A 13,830-nucleotide genomic window follows, 5' to 3' on the forward strand; every position below is an offset into this window, starting at 1 on the left:
ATTGCAATAAATAACACCACTGAGTGCCCAGAAACCAAAAAGTTAGTCAACTCAGAGTAATTCTCAACAACTGTTAACTCCAGAAAATCCTGACTCCTACACATCTCCTGAATCCTACTTCTCTTGACCATTTTTGCCATATTTAAGGCCCTCATCCTTTCTGGGGTTCTTGGGAAAGCATTATGATTGGTTCATTTGCCTTCAGTTTCTTGTTTTTAATTCTCAAAAGCTGCACTTAAGTACAATGGCTAATGAGAAACATGGCATCATTAAAAGATTAAATGGCATTCATAAATCAGGTATTTATACTTGCGTTTTCCACATCCTAACAGTAGAATAATGCATGAAATAATAGGTTCTTTCACAATGTTATAAAGACATTTAAAGACACAAACCTGTTTTTTCTCTGTCCTTTTCCACAATCACACATATTCTTTCAAACATGCTCTGCAAACGTTGGATCTGCTCAATGAGCTTGTTCTTATTGATATTATTTATCATCTCAGATTGAGACCTCCTTTCCACGACCATGCGGTTACTCACAATGTAATCACAGCCATTAAGAGGACAAACCTCTACGTGTAACCCATGGATTGCTCTTAGCGAAGAAATTACTTGTAAACCAGAAGTTATTTCACGGCTATCCACAAGGATATTGGTTCTCTCTGTTTCCTGTAGAAGTCCAAGATAAGTATTTGTCCCAGTCGAATGTGGTCTTGAAATTCTGGCATCTTCCAGAATAGTACCAGCCTGAAGGCAAAACAAAAAAGGAAAAAACTGATCACAATCAGGTTAAATACATATTAGCAGGCACGGTGCTGTAGTGCAGCAGGGTAAAGCCTCGGCCTACAACGCCAGAATCCCATTTGGGCACCAGTTCGAGTCCCAGCTGCTCCACTTCCAATCCAGCTCCCTGCTTGCACCTAAGAGAGCAGTGGAAGATTCTTTGGGCCCCTGTACCCACGTGGGAGACCTGGAAGAAGCTCCTGGCTCCTGGCTTCAGGTCTGGCCTAACTCAGACGTTGCAGCCATTTGAATCAGTGGATGGAAGACCTCTCTCTTAACTCTTCCTTTCAAATAAATAATAAATAAATAAAATACATATTAGCATCATAAGCTTCTCACATTCTCTTTACTGACAATATCCTTGTTTCCTTCAACTTGAACAAAGTTAATAAATGAAGGAATAAGCCAACACTCTTACAACTCAAAATGTATTAACAAAAGCTAATAGAAGAATGTGAGGAATTAGAAACTCTAAAAATGAACAGTAAAGAAATGAAGTTAAAAAGGAGAATTACAATTTTTAGCCTAGAGAATAGACAAATTGGCAGTTAAATAATAAGACTTAAAGCAGATTACAATTCAATCTGAAAAATGAGGAAACTAGATATGATTAAAAAATAATTGGGAGATTAGATGACCAGGAAATGCTGCCAACTGAAAACAACTACACCTGCTAAACATACATGGTTTCAAAAATATGTTAAATTATCTAACTAGGGTGACAATAAAGTAAGGAATACACAGAGGTCAACAAAAAGAACGTGAGATTCTCCGGAGTTAACTAAGCCAGGAGATTCTCGGAAAGTATTTGCCAAATGCTGTTGATTATGAGCTACCCTTCTGAAAGATTCATGGGGCACTATAAACACGCAGAGTGCTACATGTCCAAATCCTTACCCCCAAAACCAACATTTAGCATAAATGTATATGACAAATGAACCTATTCCATAAATGAAGAAAGCATAAACACAATTCTCAACTTTTTTAAAGATTTTTTTTTTTAATTTGAAAGAGTTTAAAGAGAGAGATCTCCATTTACAGGTTTACTCCCCAAATGGCAGCAATGGCCAGGGATGGACCAGACTGAAGCCAGGAATCAGGAACTCCTTGCATCTCTCCCTTGTGGGTGGCTGCAGCATAAGCAGGGAGCTGGAGTGGAAGAGAAGCAGCCAAGATAGGAACAGGCACTCACATGGGATGCCAGCACTGTAGACCGTGGCTTAACCTACTGAACCACAACACTGGCCCCATAAACACACTTCTCAATCTTGAGATCCACTAGAAAGGGAAAACATCATCAGAATGGATAACTATAAACTGGCCCTCCAGCCTTCCTGTGCATTTGTAGTCAAGATGGCACATAAAATTCCAGTGGTCCACAAACACCTCAAACAATAATTCAAAATACTCTCACAAAAGAAATGAAAATGACTCTTCTGTAACATTCAGTATGAAAAGATTCTTCAAATTTGCTGAGATAGGGGCCGGCACTGTGGCACAGTGGGTCAAAGCCCCAGCTTGTAGCACCGGGATCCCATATGGATGCAGGTTTGAATCCTAGCTGCTCCACTTCTGATCCAGCTCTCTGCTAATGTGCCTGGAAAAGCAGTAGAAGATGGCTCAAGTGCTTAGGCCCCTGCACCTATGTGGGAGACCTGGAAGGAGCTCCTGGCTCCTGGCTTTGGATTGGCACAGCTCCGGTTGTTGCAGACATTTGGGAAGTGGACTGGTGGAATGAAGACCTCTCTCTACCTCTCTCTGTAACTCTGTCAAGTAAATAACAAATCTTAAAAAAATTTTTTTCTAAAAATTTTGCTGAGATAAAAAGGAACAATTAAAACTTCAAAAACACCATTTCTCACCACAATGACAACATTCTCTGTTGATGAGGCTGTGAAGGATTCAAGAATTCTTTTATATTGCTGGTAGTAACAGAGTAACACCCCTATGGGGAAATTAACAACACTTACAACATTCCATATACATTTATCTTTTGGAGAAACTCCTCTTCAAGGTGTATAACCCAAAGCTACATGAGAAGGACATGCAATGGATGTTTGTTACAGGACTATTTATGATAATGAAATATTATAAACCCAAATTTGCATCAATATGGAACAGCTGAAAAAAGTTATAACCATAGGGGCTGGCACTGTGGCATAGCAGGTAGGGCCATCGCCTACAGTGCCAGCATCCCATATGGGCACTGGTTTGATTCCCGGCTGCTCCACTTCTGATCCAGCTCTCTGCTGTGGCCTGGGAAAGCAGTGAAAGATGGTCCAAATCCTTGGGCCCTAGCACCTGCTTGGGAGACCCAGAAGAAGCTCCTGGTTCCTGGCTTCAGATCGGTGCAGCTCCGGCTATTGTGGCAATCTGGGGACCGAGGCAGCGGATGGAAGACCCCCCCACCCTTTCTCTCTGCCTCTCTGTAACTGCCTTTCAAATAAATAAATTAAAAAAAAAAAGAATCTATAAAAGTAAAACAAACTAACCTTAATATATATCCAGTTTGATGGAATAATCAGAATGATTACAAATAGTTTGTAAAGAATTATAAATTCTTCTTTAAACAAAAAGAATTACAAAACATATATTAAACCTGGTTTCAGTAAGATTGATGATAGTAATGGTACTATTATTCTGAAAATATACAGTTTTTAGAATAACACAAGTTAACTATGTATTTTATTATTCCCTATATGGGGTATATTCAAAAAGCTTATGAAAAACTATACATGGGGCCGGCACTGTGGCTCACTTGGCTAATCCTCCGCCTGCAGCACCAGCTCCCCGGGTTCTAGTCTGGGTTGGGGCGACAGATTCTGTCCCGGTTGCTCCTCTTCAAGTCCAGCTCTCTGCTGTGGCCCGGGAAGGCAGTGGAGGATGGCCCAAGTGCCTGGGCCCTGCACCCGCATGGGAGACCCGGAGGTGGCACCTTGATCCTGGCTTCGGATTGGCACAGCACACTGGCTGCAGCATGCTGGCCATAGCGGCCATTTGGAGGGTAAACCAATGGAAAGGAAGACCTTTCTCTCTGTTTCTCTCTCTCTCTCTCTCTCACTGTCTAACTCTGCCTGTCAAAAAAAAGAGAAAAACTATACATGGATTTCAAAATTTCTAGTGCCAACATAAGCTTATCTTTTAATTTCATTTTTTACGAACTTTTTGAAATGGCTTTGTATGATTGAGAACTAGAATTCTACACATGGGAGAAAGGGAGATAAAGATATGAAATTAAAGGGATTACATGAAAAACCCATACTCCTAAAGTTGAAATATTCGCATGAATTCATAAAGTATATCAGCTTGCTTGTGTGAGTGTATGTGTTTGTAAAGGAAATACGTGTAAGGAGTCTTTAAAACATTTACTGAAAATGCACCTTATAAAAAACTGGCATGGGTTTCAAAATCTTTTATCTTTTAATTCCATTTTCAAAAAATTTTTAAATGTCCTCATATTAGTTTCCCATATCAGAGCACTGGTTCTAATCCAATTCCTTGCTAGTGCACCTGGGAAAGCAGCATAAGATGACCCGTGTACTTGGGTTTCTGCCACCCACGCGTGAGACCCGGGTAGAGTTCCCAGTTCCTGGCTTCAGCTTGCCTCAGCCCCATTGTTGTGGCCATTTGGGAAATTAACCAGTGAATAGAAGATACCTCTGTCACTCTGCCTTGCAAATAATTAATCATTAAAAAAAATAAATAAATAAAGGAAGAACTAGAAAAAATATTAGAAGGACTTAGTAGAATATGGCTTTCTACAGAAGTGTATAAAGAAAGAAAACTGGACATCATAAAAATGGTATATACGCATTTGTGAAAACACTCAAACCAATGGCAAACTACAAGAACTATTATTTGCAATATGCTTGTACATGACAAAACAAGCTGTTAATAATATCTGAACATCTGAAGGTTTCTGATAAGACAGTTTTCTTTCAGCTCAATTTTCCCCTCCTAATTTAAAGAATCAAACAATATAGAATTGCATTAGATAATAAAAGAAAATTTTAAACAATTCCGTTCAAATCTATTTATCTCTTTTCATGATATACAAAGTTTTATTAACCTATATCTACCTTTAAGGAAGGGAGCACTAAAGTAGTAACGTCCTTTAGGGGCTGGCTTTGTGGCCTAGTAGCTTAAGTCTTCACTGGCAGTGCCAGCATCCCACATGGGTACGGATTCATGTTCCTGCTTCTCCACTTCTGATCCAGCTCTCTGCTAATACACCTGGGAAAGTAGCAGAGGACACCCAAGTGCTTGGGCCCCTGCACCCACATGGGAGACCTGGAAGAAGCCCCTGGCTCCTGGCTTCAGATTGGTCCAGCTCTTGCTATTGTAGCCATTTGGGGAATGAACCAGCAGATGAAAGACCTCTCTCGCTCTCTCTCTGCATCTCCTTCTTTGTAACTCTTTCAAATAAATGAATCAAAAAATTATTTAAAGAAAATCTTTATTTCAGTCTTATCCCTAAATAATAACCCAATAATTTAATAAATATTTACAGTTAAGGGATTCCTATTAGCTTGACCTTAATCCCTATTTAGCAAAATAATTGTAACTATAAATTCAATAAAGAGAAGGTGAAATTGTACTTAGCAGCCATTCTTGAAAAAAAATTAATTCAGGAAACCAGATGCACCATTAAACCCCCTACCCAAACAGAAAGATGACAGAGTTACATACTTGCAGCTTTTTGAGAAGTTAATCTGAGAACCAGTTCTTAGCACATAATTGCTGTTCATTTCATTTTATAGGAAATTGTATTTTTTTTCAGAAATTAAATTTAAGATTTATTTATTTACTTAAGAGGCAGATACAGACAGAGAGAGGGAGAGACAGAGAAAGGTCTTCCATCCACTGGTTCACCCCCCGAAATAGCCACCATAGCCATACCTAGGCCAATCTGAGGTCAGGCGCCAGGAGCCTTCTCCAGGTTTCCCACGTGGGTGCAGGAGTCCAAGCACCCAGGCCATCTTCCGCTGCATTCCCAGCCATTAGCAGGGAGCAGAATCAAAAGTGGAGCAGACAGCACTGCAGGTGGAGGCTTAACCCACTATATCACAGCACTGACCACAGAGACTGTATTTTTTTTAAAAAAAGATTTACTTTTTATTTATTTGAAAGGCAGAGTTACAGATGGAGGAGGAGAGACAGGAGGGGAGGGATCTTCCCTCCACTGGTTTCCTGCCTAGATGGCCACAATGATAGAATCTGGGCCAGGCTGAAGCCAGGAGCCAGGAGCTTCATCTGAGTCTTCCACATGGCTCCAGGGACCCAAGCACTTGGGCCATCCTTTGCTGCTTTCGCAGGCCCATTAGCAGGGAGCTGGATCAGAAGTGGAGCAGCCAGTTCTCAAACTGGTACCCATGTAGGATGCCAGCATCACAGGCGGAGGCTTAACCTGCTATGCCACAGCACTGGTCCCAAAACTGTATTTTTCTACATCCTTTTAGTAAAATTATCAAGTGTTTCATATGATGTTAATTAGAAGCCTAACACATTTGAAAAATTAAAAGCTGGGCATCCTATAAATTACCTGTACAATTTAGTGAGCTATTTTCTAGGTGTAAGAAACTTTCTTTAGCTGTGGTTTTGCAGGTAAAGCTGCTGCCTGTAGTGCCTGCATCTTACATGGGCACTGGTTCAAGTCCCGGCTGCTCCACTTCCAATCCAGTTCTCGGCTAACGACCTGGGAAAGCAGCACAGCATGGCCCAAGTGTTTGGGTCCCTGCACCCATGGGAGACCTGAAAGAAGCTCCTGGCTCCTGGCTTCAGATGAGCCCAGCTCTGGCTGTTGTGGCCATTGGGGAGTGAACCAGAGGGTGGAAGGTCTCTCTCTCTCTCTGTATCTTCCCCTCTTTCTGTACCTCTGCCTTTCAAATAAATCAATCTTTAAAAAACCTTTTTTTCTTCAGTGTTTTTGTTTGGGGGAGTTAATTTTTCTTTGACCTAGTTCTTTACTATAAACCACATAGAAAAAAAGCAATTTAAAAAACCTATGGTAAACATAGAAAGGCTTTTTTCTTTAATTTGATCCATACCTTCAACTGAGTTGGAAATTTTCTGTAGTCTTTCTGTGAATCAATGGTAGCAAACGGTGATGTAGATTCAGTTTTGTTCTGGTTCTCAGGTAAGTTCAAGACTTCAGAAATTGTATCCTTTAAATTAAGTGATGTCTGTTGTCTCTGGTTTGATGATTGATTAACTATTGGATTAGGATGGACCTTCGACTGCAGTGAACACTCATTAGGCAATAAATTCAAACAATGGTCCTGTTGTTTGTTCTTGTTAATGGTGCTTGTGTTAACACTGGATTCTCTTTTATCATTTACACTGTCTTCTTCCTCACTTGAATCATCTGGTAAAATAATTCTGGATAATTTCTTTTTTGAACCTGCACAATTCTGTTTTGCCTTCATTTGTTTTAGCATTACTGCCCTCCGGGTTTTATATTTTTTACTCCCACTGGTGACACAATCTTCAGTTATTAAGTTAAAATCTATACAAGTTTCTTCTTCACTCGATTGGCTTTTGCAAGACTCTTCTTCACCAACACAAAAACTGTCCTCTAAATAGGTTTCATCTTGTTCAGGAATCTACAGTAAAAACAGAAAAATATCTTAAATTTAATTCATATAACCATCAGGCACTTAATATATTCTTTCAAGCACATGACATCTTAATATTTATTTCACTTACTTTATTAATTCAGTCACTCATTCAGCTAACATACACTGAATACATTCTTTATAGAGGAAATTAGGAAGTTTGGGGATATAGAAAAAACAACGATTTGTCCTGTCAAATATTACAGTCTAATTCAACATTCAGATAGCTAGAAAAGTAACAGTAAAAAATGCAGTAAGTGCTACATAAAAACACAATGGAGATGGGAAAAACTGTATCACCAAGCCAAACATGGCAACTTATAAACAAACAAGACTAACTGAAAAAAATTAAATTTTTAAATGAAATGAAAATATATGAGAATTTAAAATTTAGCCAGTAAATGAAATTCTATTTACTTCAAGTATTTGCCTAATTAGATATCTAATTAGATATTCTAATTAGATCCAAATAAAGAAAGGATACTTTGACCGAATTAGGGTTAAAGGAATCCTGAAAACTTTAGCCCATCTTCCTGACACTGGACAGGTATTATATGAAATAGCTCTGTACAATTTTAGAGACTAAACAAAGGCTTCAATAACAGGAATATATTTCAATGTCACCATCAAGAAAGTCTCTCTGAAATATCCATATAATTCATACCTGAGAGAAAATGTTGATGTTATTATGATTCTTCTGGACCATTTTGTACTTACTGCCCAGCAATGGACTATGCAAAGATTTCATATAAATGCCTCTCATTTCAGAATCTGTAAAGATAAAAGAATTCAAGGTAAAGTAACAAAATTATTGAAATGAAAACTGGCAAAGTATATAGCTTTGCATATTCCAAAATTACATGATTCAAATCTTAGAAAAATATTTTACACAAAATACACAATACTAAAAGCTGTCTAAAAACAATTATTTAAAAGTGCAAAAATAGGAGCCTTCAAGATCAGACCAACTAGTTGGGTGGTCACAGACAACTTGTAAAAGCTCTGCTAAAGGGCCGGCGCCGCGGCTCACTAGGCTAATCCTCCGCCTAGCGGTGCCAGCACACAGGGTTCTAGTCCCGGTTGCCCCTCTTCCAGGCCAGCTCTCTGCTGTGGCCAGGGAGTGCAGTGGAGGATGGCCCAAGTCCTTGGGCCCTGCACCCCATGGGAGACCAGGAAAAGCACCTGGCCCCTGGCTCCTGCCATCGGATCAGCGCGGTGCGCCGGCCGCGGCGGCCATTGGAGGGTGAACCAACAGCAAAGGAAGACCTTTCTCTCTGTCTCTCTCTCACTGTCCACTCTGCCTGTCAAAAAAAAAAAAAAAAAAAAAAAAAAAAAAAAAAAAAAAGCTCTGCTAAAATTGCTCTTTCCTGAAAGTAAGGATTAGAACTGCTTATACATTCAAAAGAAACGTATGTAGGGTACAGCCATAAGTACAACTTTAGGACTGTACCTGATTAACAGAAATATTCAAAACAAAACAAAACAAAACAAAAAGCAAAGACCATAAGAAATCCAGGCAGAATGGGAAATATGTACTAACATTAAAAGCCACAGACAAAAGTTTTGCCTTATAACTTTCAGTTAAAAATCAAGAAACATATAGTGTTTTATTTATGGCTATCATTTAAAAAAGCTTTAACAGGTACTTCAGAATGATGCATGGTTGGGACTGACGCTGTGGCATAGCAGGTAAAGCTGCCACCTGCAGTGAAGGCATCCCATATGGACACTGGTTTAAGTACCAGCTGCTCCACTTCTGATTTAGCTCTCTGCTATGGCCTGGGAAAGCAGTAGAAGATGGCCCAAGTCCTTGAGCCCCTGCATCTGATTGGGAAAACCCAGAGGAAGCTCCTGGCTCCTGGTTTTGGATTGGCGTGGTTCCGGCCCGTTTTGGCCAATTGGGGAGTGAACCAGTGGATGGAAGATTCTCTCTCTCCGTGCAACTCTGACTTTCAAATAAAATAATCTAAAAAAAAAATGACACATGAAAACAAAGAAATGTGAATTCTGAAGTACTGTTTTAAAAATCTTTGAAATCGTATGTATTTCAAATGCAATGTGATGTGGATTTTAAATTCAACTGGAGTGCCTGCGTTTGAGCCTCAGCTCTGCACCAGTACCAGCATCCAGTTAATGTATGCTTCCTTCCTGAGAGTCTGCAAGCGGTGATCGCTCGAAAAATGGAGTCCCTGCTGCTTGCTCACATGGGAGACCTGGACTGAGTTCCAAGATCTTAGCTTCAGACAGAGAGAGAGAAAGAGAGAGAGTTACAGACAGTGAGAGAGAGACAGAGAGAAAGGTCTTCCTTCTGTTGGTTCACTCCCCTAATGGCTGCTACAGCCGGCGCTGTGCCGATCGGAAGCCAGGAGCCGGGTGCTTCCTCCCAGTCTCCCATGCAGTGCAGGGCCCAAGCACTTGGACCATCCTCCACTGCACTTCCAGGCCACAGCAAAGAGCTGAACTGGAAGAGGAGCAACCAGGACTAGAACCCGGCGCCCCAATCGGGACTAGAACCCAGGGTGCCGGCGCCGCAGGTGGAGGATTAGCCAAGTGAGCCGTGGCACTGGCCAAATAAATACAATTTTTTTAAAAAAATTTTAAAACATGGAGATACAGATCGTTCCTTTCGATCCAAACCACCATCTGCAGCCTTCCCAATATCTGCTAACAACACGACATCCTTCAGTTGTTCAACCCCCTGACTTTTTTTCTTTCTAATCTATCACAAAAATCCTGTCAGTTTTATGTATCCAGAATATAACATGTCTTACCTTCCTCAGAGCTACAATCTTTGTCAAAGTCACTATCATTCCTTAATTGGATTATTGCAACAGTTTTTGTTTCCCTATAGGCCATTCTCAACATAGAAGTTGCAGATATTTTACTAAAATACGTCAGATGATGATCTGGCTGCTCACTATCTCTCTTACCTCACTTCCTACTACTTCCCCTCTCCCTCATTCCAAATACATTGCTATTTCTTTTTTCTTTTTGTAAATTTTTAATTTATTCAGATCTGTTCAAGCATTATTTTTTTATAATTTTTTAAAATTTATTTGACAGGTAGAGTTATAGACAGTGAGAGAGAGAGAGATAGAAAGGTCTTCCTTCCATTGATTCACTCCCCAAATGGCTGCGCCGATCCAAAGCCAGGAGCTTCTTCCCGGTCTCCTATGCAGGTGCAGGGGCCCAAGCAATTGGGCCATCCTCCACTGCCCTCCCGGGCCATAGCAGAGAGCTGGACTGGAAGAGGAGCAGCCGGGACTAGAACCCGGTGCCCATATGGGATTCTGGTGCCGCAGGCAGAGGATTAACCAAGTGAGCCACAGCGCCAGTCCCAAGCATTGTTTGAAAATACTATTTTGTGAAAGTTCTCCATTACTTGGCGAAAGAATTTTTTTGCTTATTTATTTGAGAGGTAGAGTTACAGACAGAAAGAGAGAAAGAGAGAGAGAGAATTTTCCATCCACTGGTTCACTCCCCAAATGGCTGCAAGGGCAGAGCTGAGGCAATCCAAAGCCAGGAGCCAGGAGCTTCTTCCGGGTCTCCCATCTAGGGTAGGGGCCCATGCACTTGGGCAATCTTCTGCTTTCCTAGGCCATATCAGAGAGCTGGATTGGAAAAGGAGCAGCTGGGACACAAACCAGTGCCCATATGGGATTCTGGTGCCGTGGGCAAAAGCTTATTAGCCTACTATGCCACAGTACCAGCTCTGGCAAAATTTTTTTTTAAAGACTTATTTATTTGAAAGGCAGAGTAACATAAAAGGAGAGGAGAGAGGGAGAGAGAGAAAGAGATCATCTTCCATCTGCTGGCTCACTCCCCAGTTAGCCACAATGGCTGGAGCTAGGCTAGGCTGCAACTGAGTCAAGAATTCCATCTCAGTCTCGCATGTACCAGGTAGCAGGGGCCCAAGCATTTGGGCCATATTCCCCTGCTTTCCCAAGCACATCCATCAGGGAGCTAAACTGGAAGCAGAGCAGCTGGGACTCAAACTAGTGCTCAGATATGGATGCTGGCATCACAGGAGGCAGCTTAACCCACTGGCCTACAATGTCCACCCTGGGAAACAGTAAGTTCAGTTTTGTGTCAGTTAAAAACTCACAATCCACAAAGCATTCTTTTTGTAGTCTTTCATCAAATGGCACCTTCTCAATGAGGCATTGTCCACTATTAATACCCCCAAACTCAGCTACTCCTAATCCTGCTTGTTAATGATCCATTTTTTTCATTTTCCATAAATTTTCCATCTTACAGTATACTAAATAACTTAGTTATGTGTCAGCCTACTTCCTACTTAAGAATCTAAGTTTCTTAAGGAGGTATTTTTTTGTATATTTCTTCACTAATATACCTTTCTCAAGTGCCTTACATAGTACTGGGAACAGAGTAGGCCCTAACACTTATTAAATGAACATTTGGAATTGAGCTACCCAAATCAATCTGGATAGAAATATTCAAATTAGCATAAACCTATAAACAAACAAGTCTAAAATAAAGTATTACAGAATTTAAATGAAAATGAATAAATATTTTGTATATACCAAATTCAATTGCCTTAAAGTCTAGTTTCTTCAAAAACTGATTATTTAAGTATATCCACATTAAAACACTGAAGTAAAACATTTAAGTTTTAAAACTTAAAAACATTGAAAAAACTTCTAAAGGCATCATTTATAACATTTACCATTTACAGCTTGTGAAAGTTGAGTCTCATCATTTAAGAAGTCAAGTAATGAGGAATCCTGCTCATTTTCTGACTCATCATTTTCATCTGATGAAACACATTCTGCATTTTCTTCAGACACTTCTGCTTCATCATCTAAAAACTTCCTAGCTATATGCTAAAACAAAATGGAAAACATGAGGATTCCTTGAGAAAATCATTTTCATTCAGAATTGAAAAAGTTGTGGAAAACAGATTTCTTAAAAATGCTTTTAAGATCAAAAATAAGATAGAAAACTGCAGAAATCAAAATTTACTTTTTAAAACATTTCTCCTGATAGCTCCAAGTAAGATAAAATCAGCAGATCAGCTGGCTAAATGTTTCTTAATAATCAGAAAATCTTCCAGCTAATTAAATTTTGTCCATAAAAATATCACACCACAGCAATGTCCAGAAGCAAAAATGCGCTGAGAATTCTTTTCCAACTATTTGAATATTAGACAGGGATAAAACAGTACAATAATTATAGAGCAAATACTCTAAAACTTAGGGTTCTGCCTCCATATTTTTGTCAGTTTGACCCACAAATTCTCAGTACACTTAATACAACATTGCAAGGTAAAGTATCAAAACACAAAGAGAAATGAAAATATCACATTTTAAAAATTTTAATTCAGGTAAAAAAATAAAGCTGGTGTAAAAATACTTTCAAAAACTTCTCTTTTGAGAAAATATACAGAGAAATCTACTTGATGTAAAAACTAGTGATCTTCAATATAAAATATATTATATATAAAATGAAGAAACAAACAAACAAAACACCTACCTTGAGGTTCCTCTGCTTCTTTTTCACCTTGAAACCTCTTCTGGCATTCCTGTGATGACCCATGAAGTCTTCTGACTGTGGATGTGGTTTCTGAAAATTCTCACTCTCATCACTAGATGATAATTCTAGCTACAATAATTGCACAAAATTCTTATATTAGAAAAATATAACTGGATTGTTTTATCAGTGAATTTCCCAAGGGTTATTATTTTATTTTCATTTTAAATATTTGGCCTAATATCTCCTTCTTAGACAAATAAATTGCTTTCACAACTCACAACTATGTGATAAATATTTAATACTTAAAAACTAATCAGCTGGATAATACCAAATTAAGTAACATAAGTTTTACTAATATATATATTCATTCTATTTAATGTCATATCAAATACAGTCACACTGAGAACACTCCACAGTGATTTTATTTCTGAAAACTAAGGGAAGATAGAAATTCCTATCACATAGGATAAACTATGCACATATTTTTCTTGTAATATTTACCACAAGAGAATTTGGATTACTGTATATTATCTGTTACTTACTCTGTTTATAGGAACCCTGCACCGTTTCACAGCACAAATTGGAGAATCATCTTCATTATTTTTTTGATCCTACATAAAATAAATAAGTTGATAAATAGGTAACAGTCTTAGATATAATTATATTATTATAATTATGGAAAGACTTACCTCAGGAGATTTTAAAACATTTTTTTTTGGCTTTTTACTTTTTCTTAGGAAAATATCATCTTCACTTTCATTACTTGTAGATAATTGTCCATCTATAATTGATCGAAAAAAATGAACCTGGTCAATAAATTTAAGTTTAGCCAATCTTTTTTTTTTTAAGATTTATTTTATTTATTTGAAAGGCAGAGTTACAGACAGAGGGGGACAGAGATTGATCAATCTTCCATCCACTGATTCACTCCCCAAAT

The 13,830-nt window shown here is 38.9% G+C and overlaps 1 protein-coding gene across 1 annotated transcript in view; it reads right to left on the reverse strand.

Annotated features, from left to right (window-relative positions):
• The window catches only part of FANCM (FA complementation group M), a 57,804-nt gene that overhangs the window by 4,611 nt on the left and 39,363 nt on the right, over positions 1-13,830 (reverse strand). The window contains 7 exon segments of the mRNA XM_008269550.5: positions 396-750; positions 6,834-7,388; positions 8,065-8,171; positions 12,088-12,244; positions 12,894-13,022; positions 13,436-13,504; positions 13,583-13,674. Of these exon segments, the coding sequence (XP_008267772.2) occupies positions 396-750; positions 6,834-7,388; positions 8,065-8,171; positions 12,088-12,244; positions 12,894-13,022; positions 13,436-13,504; positions 13,583-13,674 (1,464 nt within the window).

The sequence above is a fragment of the Oryctolagus cuniculus genome, chromosome 12 (genome assembly GCF_051225735.1).
Source record: "Oryctolagus cuniculus isolate XC-2025 breed Fujian yellow rabbit chromosome 12, ASM5122573v1, whole genome shotgun sequence".
NCBI lineage: Eukaryota > Metazoa > Chordata > Mammalia > Lagomorpha > Leporidae > Oryctolagus > Oryctolagus cuniculus.